This window comes from Dipteris shenzhenensis, chromosome 29, assembly GCF_047967505.1.
Source record: "Dipteris shenzhenensis isolate YYH24624 ecotype China chromosome 29, Dip_SZ_1.0, whole genome shotgun sequence".
Taxonomy (NCBI): domain Eukaryota; kingdom Viridiplantae; phylum Streptophyta; class Polypodiopsida; order Gleicheniales; family Dipteridaceae; genus Dipteris; species Dipteris shenzhenensis.
The window spans coordinates 26,554,554-26,571,074 of NC_141624.1; the positions used below are offsets into that span (position 1 = coordinate 26,554,554).

The 16,521-nt window shown below is 40.1% G+C and overlaps 1 protein-coding gene across 1 annotated transcript; it reads left to right on the forward strand.

The window, feature by feature from the left end:
* Positions 1-278: 278 nt before the first annotated feature.
* LOC147882642 (uncharacterized) lies at positions 279-15,380 on the forward strand. The gene is made up of 4 exons (XM_087400466.1): positions 279-478; positions 2,661-2,909; positions 3,000-3,477; positions 15,255-15,380. The coding sequence occupies exons 1-4, from the start codon at positions 279-281 to the stop codon at positions 15,378-15,380; spliced, it is 1,053 nt and encodes a 350-aa protein (XP_087256592.1).
* The last annotated feature ends 1,141 nt before the right edge of the window (positions 15,381-16,521 follow it).

A 16,521-nucleotide genomic window follows, 5' to 3' on the forward strand; every position in this document is an offset into this window, starting at 1 on the left:
ATCGAAGGAGAGATAGGGGACGAAGAGGAGGAGAGTGGACGAAGAGTGGAAGGAGGGACGAAGAGGGAGGAGAGTGGAAAGGTGGAAGGAGGCAGGAGAGAGCCAAGATAGGGGACGAAGGAGGGAGGAGAGGTCGACCTTATCGAAGGAGAGATAGGGGACGAAGAGGGAGGAGAGTGGACGAAGAGTGGAAGGAGGGACAAAGAGGGAGGAGAGTGGAAAGGTGGAAGGAGGGAGGAGAGAGCCAAGACCGCCAAATACAGACGTTGCTACGCGAGATGATTTACAAGCGCATGGAAACGGTCAAAGTGGGGGGGAGCTTATACGGGAACGATCTGCTGGGGTTGATGATGGCGGCAAACAGGAAAGATCTACAGGGCAGCCAGAAGAACTTGACCCTGGAGATAGGAGAGATCGTGGACGAGTGCAAGACGTTCTTCTTCGTGTGGCTTGAAGCTATCAATGATGAAACAAAACGGTGGCTCATCCCTCGATACCATCGCAAGCAAGGATGTCTCCAAAGCATCATCAGTGTGCGATCGGCCACAGCGTGCATCGATGATGTACCCACTGTCTTCCTGCTAGATAGCCCACGTTGTTTTGAATGCTAGATATCCCACGTTGTTTTGAAGGAGTCTCTCCTTCATCTCTCTCTAATCATTAATCGTCCCTATAATAGCATGTGGCTTTTAAGGCTTAAGATTGTGGCATCCTGGCATAATCCAAGTTTGTGAAAGAATCTCGGCCGCCACCTTTCTCACCATCATTCCAGCTCAATGGGTTGTAATGATGGCCACATGGCTACTTCTCATTGTGGTGTCAGGGCATCATCGACATTGGAATTAGCTCAAACACCACCTGTTTCACAATCCTCTACCCATTCTCTATCCATTTTCAATATTTGCACTCTGCTTTCTCGTGACCACGCATCCTGATACTACTCTCTTGTCATTTTCTCCTCTTCATTCTCTCCCACCATTAGTTTCTAAGTCTCTTTGGTTGCCTTCTAGCTTTGCATCACACTGCATTTCTCTCTTTCATCCCTTCTTATTTTCATGATCCGTGTTGGGTTATCATCCCTCTGCTCTCAATGCCATGTTGGATTACCATCCCTTTGCTCTCAAGATTGTCTGTATTCTCTGACCTCCTCTAATAACCACTTTCTCTGAGCTCCCTCTGTCTTTGGTACCTTTTGTTGTGTCATCCAAAATGGCTACAGAAGAGGCTTCTATTGAATGGCTTATTGAAGGAGTGAATCTATCACACTCTATCCCGCTCAAGGATGGAAGAAGGATTGTTAGTAAACATTTCCTTCAAAGCCTTCTTCCTCATACACACAAGCTCATCTGCCTTAAGGCAGTCATTGAAGGTGAAGCAACAATGAAGGTAAAGTTTTCATCTGAGTGGGATATTGATGGTCAAGAGCATTATGTACTGGATGCCTCCTTGACAAAAAGGTATGCTCTCATCCACAATACAATCATGGTAGCAAGTACTATTAGTGATCTTGAAGAGCCTGGTTCATCATCACGTTGTGTTGCTAGTAGAGTTTACTCCAAAGAGTTTGGCAAAGAAGGAAAGAAAACCTCTCAACCATCTCCTTACGTGGATCTTGAAGAGTTAAATCCCATTGAGAAGCCTGGTATGTACCACAATTCTTATAAGTCGAGGACTGATGTTGACATTGAGATGATGCAGACTTCACACATTGACCTTGAAGGCTCAAATGAGGACCATTCAAAAGATGAATGTCAGATTAGCAAAAGCATCATACCTTGGATCATGGAGAACAAGCAAGCCAATATACTCAAAACGCGGATTGCAAATATAAAGCAAAGGAAGCAAGTCACTGAATTACCAAGGGTATATAATGGAAGTATGCTATTGGAATTTCCTCCAACTTTTGGAAACATCAATGGCATGAATTGCATGGAGCAAAAATTTGATGGCCACATATGGACTAAACCATCAACCACCAACATGGCTATCTCATGTACAGTAAGGCTTAGCTACTGTGTTGGCTCATTAGAATGCCATAGAATTACTTGCCCTTATTTTGCAAACAATAAGAAGTTTAACACATCCTTTTTTAGAGGCTACCTACAAAAGAAGATTGCTCTTGGACTCTTGACTGAAGAGGAGAGGAACAAGATTGTTTGTCACTATTGTCGTAAGTCTGCTTATTGCATTGATACTTGTAATTGCATAGTATATTATGTAATGCCATTTGATGAAACAATGACTAGATTGATGGTCCATGTTGGTGAACATCAGCACCCCGTACAGCCAGGAACATCTAAGGCAATGATAGAGAAAACAAAGAAGCTTGTTGCAGATGTTTTGAAGGTGGATAAAAATGCTGGACCACGCAAAGCTCAAATGAGTGTTGCCAAGGAGCTCTTGAATTCATCATTGATGAGAGGAGACAATAATGAAGGGGCAAGTGTGGGAGATCTAGAGTTGACCAACTTTCTTGAGCAATTGGTACCACTAGTTGAGAATCAACGGTATGTTTGTTTGTAGCTAAGTGATTTTTAATTTACTTAACTTTAGAATGGTATAAAGACCTTCTAAATAGTTGACTTCTGATGTTACAGGTTCAAACGAATTGTTGCACAAGAGAAGAAGGCAAGGTTACCTGTTGGGGAAGGTTATGACAGCCTTCTTTTACTAAAGAAAAGGTCTATGTATTCATTCTTCCATGGAATTCGTTTTCCAGGGCAAGGCTTGCTAGATGAAAAATGTTTTGTTTTTAAAATGTCAACCAATGGTCCAACATCTGGTGTGGATCTTGTTAATCGCATGAGAAGAGGAGGAAATGGTGATTTGAGGAATTCATGGGTACAATTTGATCACACCCATCGGGTGATTGGGTGGAGCACAATGGCATGTCATGTTTATGATCCTAGGTATAACTTCCCTCCATCCTTATGTATCCATGTTGCTATCATCAAGAGAGTTGTGATATAATATTTAATAATGTTGGCTTTGTCTACCAGTGTGCAGGAATTAATGACCAGCGCCATATGTGAGATGAAAGATGAAGATGCTGCAAGCCAAATCCTATTTTGGGAGATGTTGAATGCCACAATGAAAGAATGTGGGTATCCCCCTGCAGATTTTCATGGTTTCATGTCTGATGAAGCTGGAGCAAATTGGATAGATGTGAGAACTATTTTCAATGGGGGTCCAAACAACATAATTGTTGGGAGAGAGCGCTCATGTCTTTTCCATTGGGAACAAAGCTTGCATAAGCACACAAGGAAATTCATCAAAGAGGATATGAGGAACGAGCATATCACCATGTGTGAGAATTGGAGATTATGTAAGACAAAGCAAGAAGCTACCAACCAAGCAAAGCTCATTCGGAAGTGGTGGCATGCAGGACACGTCCGTGTGGCCGACATTCCTTCAATGGACATATGGTTTAGTTGGTGGGATGTGCGGATTGCCCATTGGGGGAATCTCATGAGCGCGGTATGTATTTTGTAGATAAATGTAGTAAGCTAAATAAATGTAATAAGCCAATCTAATTACCTCCCTTTTTACCACAGGTAACAAAGAGTTCCTTGGAGGAGGCACACACTCCAAGGTCAAATCTAGCTGAAAGCATGCATGGTAGTTGGCTAGCAGGAGAAGGGTTTAAGACAAAGATACAATTATATGATTGTTGCGTCTCGGACATGGCAAATGCCCTATTACAAAGTGCCAAACAATATGCATATATGATTGGAAGGCATGTTGGGGATGGTCCTAACTTGGAAGCCTTGATGCAAAGAGTGGCCTCAAGGAGTACACCTTCACCAGCACAAGTTGCACAAATGGTGCATGAAACAGTTGCAGGGACACCAATGTATGAAGAACCAAGACCATTACATGGGGATAAGGTAACAGTCCAAAGAAAGAGAAGCAAGTCATCAAGTATACATTTAGAAAACACCTCACACAAGCCAGGGTATGTGATGGAGACCAGAGATCGTAAGCAAAGAGGGCGGCCGAGAAAAATTAGGTTCGAGACAGAAGGTGGAGATTGGCATTCAATAAAACCGCAAGGTAATACCCAACCAGTGGATGTTGAGGCTTCCACAATGGAGCAAGGTGGAGTTCAAGGGGAGTCTACAAAAACATCATGGGAAAAACATGGCAATGTAGGGGAAGCTGAAGGAGCTCAGAATGAGACCATGCCCACAAGAGAACAAGCCCCAACGGCTCCACCTATGAGACAAGGAGGCCTTCCTAGTGGCCTCTCTATTGTTGAGGTGCCTATCCACTGTACCTTTTGGGCAATTCGAAGGACCTCCAAAAACTCTAAAGTGAAGTGTCTTGGATTCATAGATGGAAAGATTAAGTGTAATCGATATATACAAAGCAGTTCACAAGGAGTGGTGGCACCCTGTTTCTACTCTGAACGGCGGCATCCAGGGGTAGGAGGACCAAAAGCACAATGGATGTGGTTTTGTAATGATGATATAACTCATACATGGCACCTAGATCATAATATCATGCATGTTCCTGAACGTCCATCTGTGTGGAAGGTGGATGTGGAAACAAACATCACAAGTGAGGAGATAGGCAATCTCATCAAGGCTGGTTTTAGACTGCAAATAGTGGATCAACCCCATGTAAATTGGAGGACACCAAATGTACCTCAAGGATCAGCACCGATGCCAACTAATTTTTGTGATGCACATGGAGGGTCGGCATCCATACCAAGGAATTTAGCTCAGCACACATTGGTAAGAACCACAAAATGGAGGCATGGCATATCTAAGGAGGCTGCAAAAAGAATAGCTAGTGCTCAATCTATGCACGCTGTTGTCATGGGAGAAATGACAGTGGAGCTTCTTCATCATAGTATTTTCCATTTGAGAACAACAGGGTCTGACAAGGCTCGGATGTCTTATGATGTGCACATCAAGACTAAACCCATGTGTACATGTCCAGATTTTCAAAAAAGAGAGTTGGGTCAAAAACCTTACCTGGCATGCAAACATATCTATTACATCTTCATCCGTGTATTGGGATTGGATCCAAATCAACACATGCTTATTCATCAACCAACCCTTTCCACTATGGATGTTTCATCAATGCTTAGTCGACCTAGGATCAATCCATAGACCTGAATGCAAAATATAAACTTGGTTGGTGTTATGATAGCCCACTTTTTGATGTGACACTTTTTTTTGCTCAAAATTTGTTGTGTTGAGTCAACACAATGTTCTTAATGTGGAACATTTTACTAATTGCTTTGGCCTTTTCAAATAATAGAACTACATGAAAATTGGCATATGCTTACTTGAAGTTTCATTAAACCTTTGTTGCCTTAGCAACAATCCATAGACTTGAATGCATAATACATATTTGTTGGTATTGTGATGGCTCATTTTTATATATGATATCATTTATTACTGACTTGCAATATAAATTACTTGGATTAATAGCTTTGTCTTTTTTAGTCCATAGAATTGCTAATTGCTTTGGTATTTCCTAGGATAAATCCATAGATACAGGATAAGTAATTACTTTGTTATTTTTTGATTAGTAGGTCTTTTTTTATGGGACTCTAAAAAAGCTCACAAACTTTGATAAATTTCCAAAAAAGCTCGCATTAAAAAGCTCACAATAAAATTTTCCCCTTTTTCATTCATGCCGCCTCTGCTGCGGTGACATGTTGAATTAATGCCATGATGAAATCACTAACATTGCAGACAATAGAATACATCACATTTGCATTTCTTCTTATCCACGTGAGAATCTCACCTGCAGTTGGTACTATCTGTTGTCCTACATTGGCTGGATCCAGTCTCGGAACCGGATCTATTGTCCTGCATTGGCTGGATCCGGTCTCGGAACCGGCCTCACGTCCACCAGTGTCCCAAATCTCATATGCGCTTAGGATGGTCTTCATCTTGAACTTCCAGAGAGAAAAGTTAGAGCCGTCCAAACTTCTGCTTTCGCCGAACGGTGGGATTCGTAGTCTTGCGGGTTGGGCCATCTCTCACAATCTGCTCGCAAAAAAAAACACACTACCAAATCTTCTTGCTAGAGTCTAGGCTCTGATACCATGTAAGAAAATAATACAACGTCTATGCTCAATAGATAATAGGATCTCGTACACAAGAGAGAAAACAAGATAGTATGGAGAATCAAAATTTTGATTACTGTAGAACTGATACAATAGATGGCACTGCCTCCCAACCATGTGCTCCTGTGAAAGAAGCTTCGATGGCATGTTGGAAATAGTAGAAGACGGAGGCTGAATGCTAAGGAATAAGGGTTGCTGTTGCCAATGATGAAATGGGCTTCACGGGCTTGCTCTTATATAGCCACCAGTCATAGTCGGTCAGGCTCAATTGGGTGGCCGACCCAGTCTACCCAAAACGATCGATTGGGGGTCGGATCCCGAAATAGGCCACCAACCATATGATAGAACCAGTGCGCAAAATAGAGCAACTAAGCTACGGTGTCCGTTCCGCACGTCCGTTCCGCACAGAGCCATTCGGGATCATCTGAGGCTCCAAAAGGGCCCCACAACCCGAGAGTGGGCTGCCCTGGGAAATGCTCCATCTACCCTCAGTGTGGTTAGTCAAGGGATGCCTTCCTACACTTGCATGTAGCCTAGTTGGCGGTGTGCCAACTCTATCTGAAGCCGTCCAGCCATCAGGCCACACATGGCCCCCATCTGGTGTCCAAACCAGGACCTACTGGATAACAGAGCTACTCAAATGCCTTCTCCTCATATGGGGGGCTTACAAGTAGAGTTAGCCGGTTCTCGCGTAGTTACACGAGAGTGGATCATTGATATCTAACATGTACCTCCAATAGCCAACATAGCAAATGCAGAATTTTGACGTGATGTTGACACGCGATTGTACAGATTTCATCTTCCTCGTAGGAAGTACAAAGGATCGGACAGCTGCAATTCTCTTCCAACTGTGACCGCGGCCTTTGACGGATGAAAGAGCATTGAACTAGTGGTTACATGTACAGCGAAAGAACTTTAAGCATAAGGAACACCCATGTGAAAGTTCCCTTTAGAAAAGTTTCAAATCTTATCATACATTGTGCAAACATTTATAAGTCAAAATGATGATCGTGAAAGACTACTTTATAGAAATATATAAATTATATGAATTATAAAATTCAAGTTACTTACCTAATTAGGACTCTATAAATCCAATTCAAGGAAAAGAAGAAATATCCATGGTTCACTTTATCAGAAAGGAAGGATATATTAATGGTGTAAGTTATTATGAGTGGGACAACCAAAATAAAGAAATAAGTGGATAATAGAAATGTATGAATGGCCTCATTTACAGAGTCTTATAGAAAATGAGACTTAAGAAAGGATCCCAAAGGAACATTAGACTCACATGATAGACCATACGTTAGATAACTTTGCGCATCTATAACAATGTTCTTCAATAAATGTGCAAAGGACGCCCATATCCTTATATCCCACCAAAGGCTCAAGATCATTGGATGTCCTTTGTCATGCCAAGAAGGCAGAATGGTGCAATCCAAATGTGGATCTTACATATATTGTCAAGGAAAAATACACATTCGACAAGGACATCCATATGTCCCACCATTGGATGGACACTACAATGTGCACTGGTCTTAAGATAATTTGTTTTAATGCCCTTGAAAGTATTAGGTTCATTGGATGTCAGATGTGCCATTGAGAGGGTAGAACGACCATACTCGCATGATACGGCTCCGTATGGGAAGCAAAAATATGTGCGTACCCTTTGTTGGGTCATTTTTAACAATGAATAGCGAGTGAAGGTACATTTCATCTCTCTCTTCACTCTGACAAAAGTACCCCATAACATCCTACTCTACCCCTAGATTGCATTATGGAAACCGCTCCTACCTTGGAAGCTGCTACAAGGTCTACCTTGCCCATTACTTGCTTGCTCATTTTTGTCCATGCAACCAAACTTTGCAAGGGTCTTCAAATAAGATCTTTAAATGGGACATCTGCATCCGTATATCTCACCATTAGATCGACACCAAACTTTGCAAGGGTCTTAAAACAAGTTGTTTCAATGTCCTTGAAAAGTGTAAGCTGCATCGGATGTCAGATGTCACATTGGAGAACAAGAATGCCCATATTTGCATGTGAATGCTACACGATATGAAGGAAAAATGGGCAACAGACACCGATACCTATATATCCCACCATCGGATCGGCACCAAACTGTGAATGGGACTTAAAACAAGTTGTTTAAATGTCTTTGAAAAGTGTAAGGTGCATCGGAAGCCAAATGTACACCGGGGAACAAGAATGCCCATATTTACATGTAGATGCTATGTATGTGAAGGAAAATGCATAGCATACATCCACATATGTTTATCCCACCATTGAATCAGCACCAAACTTTGTAAGGGTCTTAAAAAATATGGTTTCAATGTCCTTGCAAAGTATCAGATGGATCGGATGCCTTATGTGCCACCGGGGAACAAGAATCCACATATTCAAACGTGGATGCTACGCAATATGAAGGAAAAATGCGCAATGGACACCAACATCCGTAAATCCCACCGTCGTATCAGGACCCAGCTTTGCAAGGGTCTTACAACAAGCATTTTTAACGTCCATGAAAAGTTTAAGGTGCATCGAATGCCATATGTGACACTGGGAAACAAGAATGCTAATATTTGCAAGTGGATGCTATGTATGTGAAGGAAAAATGTACAACGGATATGTGCATCCGTATATCCCACCGTCGAATCAACACCAAACTTTGCAAGGGTCTTGGAAAATTTTGTTTTGATGTCCTTGCAAAGTATCAAGTGGATTAGATGCTATATGTGCCACCAGGGAACAAAAATGCACATATTAGCACGTGGATGCTAATCGATATGAAGAAAAAATGTGCAACGAACACCGACATCCGTATATCCCACCGTCGGATCAGCACCACACTTTGCAAGCATCTTAAAACAAGTTGTTTTAATGTCCTTGCAAAGTGTAAGTGGATAGGATTCCGGATGTGACACTGGGGAGGAAGAATGCCTATATTTGCATGTGGATGCTAAGTGAAGAAAAAATGCACAATCGACATCTGCATCCATATATCCCACTGCCGGATTAGCACCAAACTTTTCAAGCTTCTTAAAATAATTTTTTTAAATCTCCTTGCAAGATGTAAGGTGCATCGGATGCCGGATGTGACTCCGGGGAGGAAGAATGCCCATATTAAAACAATGTACATTGGAAAAATGCACAATGTACATCCGCATCCGTATATCCCACCGTCGAATCAGCACCAAACTTTTCAAGGGTCTTAAAACATTTGGTTTTAATTTCTGTGACCACTGGGGAACAAGAATGCACATATTCGCACATAGATGCTACAAGAGATGAAGGAAAAATGTGCAATGGACATCGACATCTATATATCCCATCATCAGATCAGCACCACACTTTGCAAGGGTATTAAAACAAGTTGTTTTAATGTCCTTTCAAAGTGTAAGGTGCATAGGATTCCAGATGTGACACCGGGGAGCAAGAATGCCCATATTTGCATGTGGATGCTAAGTGAAGGAAAAATGCACAATCGACATCCGCATCCATATATCCCACTGTCGGATTAGCACCAAACTTTGCAAGCTTCTTAAAATAATTTTTTTTAAACTCCTTGCAAGGTGTAAGGTGTATCGGTGTAAGGTGTCTCCAGGGAGGAAGAATGCCCATATTAAAACAATGTACATTGGAAAAATGCTCAATGTACATCCGCATCCATATATCCCACCGTTGGATCAGCACCAAACTTTTCAAGGGTATTAAAACAATTGGTTTTAATGTCCTTGAAAAGTATCAGGTGGATTAGTTGCCATTTGACCACCGGGGAACAAGAATGCACATATTTACATGTGGATGCTCTGTATATGAAGGAAACAAGCGCAACGGAAACCGAGTTCCGTATACCACACCGTCAAATCAGCACCAGACTTTGCACGGGTCTTAAAACAAGTTTTTTTAATGTCCTTGCAAAGTGTAAGTTGCATTGGATGCCGGATGTGACACCGAGGAATTAGAATGCCCATATTTGCATGTGGATGCTATATCTGTGATGCTATATATGTGAACACAATGGACATCCATATCTGTATATCCCACCGTCCGATCACCTCCAAAATTTGAAAGGGTCTTTAAAAAATTGGTTTTAATTTCCTTCCAAAGTATCACGTGAATCAGATGCCATATGTGCCACTAGGAAGTAGGAATGCACATATTCACACATGGATGCTACGCGATATGAAGGAAAAATGTGCAATGGACACCGACATTCATATATCCCACCATCGGATCAATGCAAGGGTCTTAAAATAGGTTGTTTTAATGTCCTTTAATATTGAAAGGTGCATCAGATGTCAGATGTGACATCGGGGAATAAGAATGCCCATATTTACATGTGGATGCTATGTATGTGAAGGAAAAATGCACAACGGACATCCTCATCCATATATCCCATCGTCAAATCAGCACCAAACTTTGCAAGGATCTTGCAAATTTTATTTTTAATGTCCTTGCAAAGTATCAGGTGGATCAAATGCCATATGTGGGCCTTTGGGGAACAAGAAGGCATATATTCGCATGTAGATGCTATGTGATATGAAGGAAAAATGCGCAAGGGACACCGATATCCATATATCCCACCATTGGATTAGCACTAAACCTTGCAAGGGTCTTAAAACAAGTTGTTTTATTTTCCTTTCAAAGTATATATAAGGTGCATCAGATGCCGTATGTGACACCGAGGAGCAAGAATGCCCATTTTTGCATGTGGATGCTATGTATGTGAAGGAGGAATGCACAATGGAAGTCCGCATCCTCATATCACACCATCAGATAAGCACCAAACTTTTCAAGGGTTTTAAAACAAGTGGTTTTAATGTCCTTGCAAAGGATTAGGTGCATGTGGTACTATATGTGCTACTAGGAAGGCAGTTTGTCCACATCCACATATGTAGATCATACATATGTCAAGGAAAAATACACAACAAATAAGGACATCCATATGTCCCACCATTGGATAGGCACTGAAATTTGCACAATTTTCAAACTAAATGTTGACATTTATGTCCTTGCAAACTCTCAAGTTCATCAGATGCCAAATATGCCACTGGGGAACAAGAATGCCCATATTCACATGTGGATATTGCTACAGGATACGAAGAAAAAATGCACAATGAATACTGACATCCGTATATCCCACCGTCAGATCAACACCAAACTTTACAAGGGTCTTAAAACAAGTTGTTTTAATGTCCTTGCAAAGTGTAAGGTGCATCGGATGCCGGATGTGACACCGGGGAACAAGAATGCTCATATTCGCATGTGGATTCTATATATATGAAGAAAAAAAGCGCAACAGACACCGATCACATCTATAAACCACACTATAGAATCGGCACCAAATTTGCATGGGGCTTAAAACAAGTGGTTTTAATGTCCTTGTAAAGGGTTAGTTGCATCTGGTATTGTTTGTGCTCTAGGGAAGGCACATGTGGGTTTGAATATGTATGTGAAGGAAAATTATATATTGGACAAGGACATCGATCCATATGTCCCACCATCGGATTGGCCCTACATTCTGCACAAGTCTTAAATTAATTATTTTTAATGTATTTGAAAAGTCTTAGGTGCATCGAATACCGAATGTGCCATCGGGAAACAAGAATGCCCATATTCGCATGTGGATACTATGTTTTACTGCCCTTGCAAAGGATTAGCTCCATGAGGATTTAGGTTTTAGATTTTAGGGCTTAGGGTCTAGGGTTTAGGGTTTAGTTTTTAGGATTTAGGATTTAGGTTTTAGGGTTTAGGGTTTACTTGCAAATTAAAGGATCTAACTACATGAGGCTTTAGGTTTTAGGGTTTATATTTTAGGATTTTGGACTTAGGGTTTAAAGTTTAGGATTTAGGGTTTGGGAGGGTTTAGGGTTTGGGGTTTACGGTTTATGTTTTAGGGTTTAGGGTTTAGCATGTAGCATTTAGGGTTTAGGGTTTAGGAATTATGGGTTAGAGTTTAGGGGTTAGGGTTTAGGATTTACGATTTAGGATTTAGGGTTTAGGGTTTAGGATTCAAGGTTTAGGGTTTGAATATTAATTGCATTGTATTCTTAATTAACATAATTTTCATTTAAATATCAAATTACATTGCACACTGTATTTTTATCATTACACATTATATTTTATTTTTATCATTATACATTTGGTAATTCGAGTATTGTCCTTAGAATTAAATTGATTTTTCTTTAAATGTTTATTGGATGTATATAATAAATAAAATAGCATTTAAAAGATAGAAACAAGATAATTATCCTATAATTTAATTAATATAAGCTTATGTATATTGTAAAATATTCTGGTTCGTAAACATTTTATGATCATTTTTAAAATTAAAAAATATTTAGAACACAATGTTTTTCCTTATTTCATAGATAATAAACAACTCATTTCCTCTAGCTAGTAGACTACAATAACTATACTATTAATTACTTATTATACCATGCATAATAGAAGATACATTAACTTATTGGATGCTAATTTCCTAGATAAAGACTAATATATATAGAATCCAATTCACATTTGCTTTTTTATGTGCCATGTCATCTAATTAATCTCTCATACATAAATAAAGAACTTTTTCTTATAATATATATACAGGAATAATGTAACACACTCTTCTAATTTCCTAGGTGACCAGCCCTTTTCTTAGATAGAGGTATATATCTTAACTAGAGAATCTTAACTAGAGAATGAGATTTCCTAGATAGGAATGCAACACACACGTCTTATTTCCTAGGTGAAAACCTCTTTTTCCTCGATAGAGGTATCGATTTCCTATATAGAAATTCGATTTTCTATATAGAAATGTAACACAGTCATCTAATTTCCTAGATGACAACCTCTTTTCCTAGACAGACGTGTGCATTTTATCTTTTTCCTAGATAGAGGTATTGATTTCCTATATAGAAATATAGCACACTCATCCAATTTCCTAGATGACAACCTCTTTTCCTAGATAGAGTATGCATTTTATCTAGGGAAGGAGTTTTCCTAGATATACATACCAAAATGCCTAGTTATATCTAGGAAATTTCCTCCTTTTTCCTAGTTTGTGAGGTTTCCCCTATATAGTCAACGGTTAGAAGTTCCTTGTGGAATAAGAATAAATATACATTTGCTTTATAGTGTATGCTGGTTGGTTTGAAAATATTTGAAGAAGTGAAAGTTGGCTTTCTTCTTGTCGGCCATAGACCTGAAGACATAGATCAAATCTTCACTGTTATCTCTGGTGAGTTGAAGTCAATGGATGTTTTGACAATGGAGAATATGCTATTGTGAATTGGGAAAAAAATTAGAGGGTCTCGCAAGGAAGAATCAAAGTGGCTATCTTAGAGAGGATGGTAGATTAGAGAGCATTCATAGAGCCACATTTACAAATAGGAGATGATGCCCTAATAGGACACACAAATCCACACTACTTTTGGTTTCACATGCATAACAATATTCCAATGATGCAATGGAAGCACTACTCAGTAGATGGGGATCATTTATGGAGTGAGTCATATGCTTTATTACAACAAATAATTTCATCGGAGGAAACTAGATTTGTTCTTGTTAAAAACAAATCACTTGACATAGATGAAATGAAAGGCTTGAAAGCCTTCATTAAACATCTTCAAAGTATCATGCAGAAATATCTTGAGTAATCAACTAAGAATTTGGAGACAATTAAATCAACTGAAGCACTTATCCAATCTTTAGAAAGACAAGAAAACTTAATGAGTATTGAATACTGTGAATCCTTTTGGCCGGAACAAGCTAGGTCACCAAGATTTCCTTTGGATATAAATATGTTAGTAGATATGGAGGAAGCAGAGGAATGTCTTTTACCTCGAAAATATTGTGGCAGGAAGGGAGACAAACCCTTACCAGAGTTTATACCATCTAATGAGATTGAAGAGGGTCTATTTTTTTCAGTTTGGGCATAACATTCATAGCTTTATGCTATGAACCAAAGCCATTGAAAAATCTCCCGAGAAGATATACAATAAAACAACTCTATGAGGGATGCTTACAAAAGAAACGTGAATGGGTTCCAAATAATAAGGGATTAACAGAGGTGGAAGTCAATAGCATTATTCATTGCTGGAAATCGAGGACACGAAGTTTTAAAAAGAAGCATGGATATAATGTTGAAAAATGTATCACAATCCCTGATCCAAGTCGTGTCCATATTAAACATCATTTGGCAAGACTTGACCCATCAAGCGCAAATATATTACATGAATCTGATGACTCTGAACGAGATTTAGATGCATAAGATAATGTTTTGTATGCTTTTTTTCATACAAATGGTGTATGTATACACCACCAATAAGATAATGTATTGTATGCTTTGTTTTTCAAAAAAAGGGTGTATTTATACACCACTTATATATTCAATTCAACAAACTCTTTTTTTTTTTTAATGGTGCATCTATACACCACTTATATGTTGAATTCAACAAACTCTTTTCATATTTTCACTTCCAGTGTAAAAATTGAACTAGAGTTAGGAGACTACTATTATTATTATTATACTTATTGGATGGGGGCACCATGCACAAGTTTTGGAATTATAGCTTCATTGAGCCTTTCTTTTTTAAATTAAAGATCACCACTTGACTTTTTAGCTTAATAAGGCCATATTTGTATATAAGTGACCCATTTAGTACTCTAAAAAACCCAATCTTTAAGCTCACTAAGTGAGGTTGAGTGGAGAAAAAAATATGCTCCAAAAAAAAGTCCAAACTAGGAGAGAAAGTCAAAAATTTTTTGAATAGTGTGTTTCTTGGTTATTACATTCTAAACTATTGTTATTACAAAAATAAGCAATTTTGCTTTCAAGGGCCATGTCTCAACTTAAGCCTCCCGAAAAATAAAATAAATACAAAAATAAGCAATTTGGCTTTGAAGGCCATGTCTCAACTTAAGCCTTACACGATAGTATTTCTACCTCCTATCCAAAGCCAATTAAACAACTAACACACCCAAGTGCCCACACCGGCCACGGGCCCACGGCTATCTTGACATTTGTCGTCAACTCCAAAAACGGACGACGTAGCCTGTAAAAGTCGTAGTCAAAATCCAAGTACCCTTATGTCCGAACTGACTTGCGACGTTGCTTTGATATGAGCGAAAATCATGAGTTATATAGTAAATGCTGATAAACACGTCGCGATTTGTGCAGCGGCGCGAAGCGCTAATTGCGCAATGGGCGAGTCGTGAATTGAAGGATTCGCTGGACGGAAGCGTTTTTGGGAAGTGGAATCATAAATGTGGACAGTGGCCATATCTAGGTCGTTTTCCGGCTTAATATTCGTGAGGACCCGAACAGGGGGCCGTGCATTTGTAGTACAGTACGTTGAGTCTGAGACAGATTCGCAGGATTGGGTTGGATGGGTCATTGAAAATTGTGAAGAGTTTTGAGATGACACGAAGTTTAACGTGACTAAATCACTTGGCACTGTTCGCAGGCGAGGCGATCAAATTTCGAATCTCGATGCATCGTGCACCAGGATTTATTGCATTGTAGGAACTAGGAAGGCCGTGCATAATCAGATAATGCTTAAGTTTAGCAAATAGACGTGTGTTACGCTCTTCATTTTCGTGTAGGTATCCACGGACCACGACCACGAAGGATGGTAGGCCGCTTGTTCCTTTCACTTTGGAGAACGGGAGCCCGACTGCCGAGTTCCAACTTCTTTAAAAGCCGTGCCCCTAGGATAATTGCATCATTGCATGCAGAGGCCGGGAGTCCGGGACGAACACAGGAACTTTGGAAACACCTTTCAGGCTTCAGGCTTCACCGCTTCAGCGGATCAGCCTTTACCGTTAGATGACTTCAGTTTGATTGGCAGCCTTTACCCCCCAGCGTTCCCCAGTTTTCCAGTGAATCCAATCCACCATTCTGCGTCCTTTGCAATCACGTTCATTATCTCGCTCAGGTCCAGTACCAAAAGCTAGTCACAGATTCCGAATGTGATTGTCCTCAAAACGGATGTAAGGCTATTACACTAGTAAAACGAGTGACATTAACACCAAAATTTAATTTTAATTTTTAACCCGGGATTTGAACCGAAACTACGAGAACAAAATCTTAGTAGGTACTAGGATCCCTAGCTCGTCTTTGTATGCATACTTATGCTGCTGCCGCGTTGCCGCGAGAGTGCGACTCCTGCGAGTGATCTCCTGCGAGTGACCCTGCTGAGCAAATCGTCTGGCGTACATGCAGTAGAGCCTACAGCCTAGCATTTGAACTGGAGTAGGGTCCCTAACCTCGTCAAGTTGCAAGTGACCGGGCCACTGGTGCTAGATCGCACGCGTTAAGGCTATAACCTAGCTAGCTAGCGATATGTTCTTTGCACTCGTGAGTCGTTAGTCTCCTTCACAGTTCAAAGCATCTTCACATCTTTTTTTTTTTTTTTGGGAGTTCATCTTCACATCTTTAAATTACT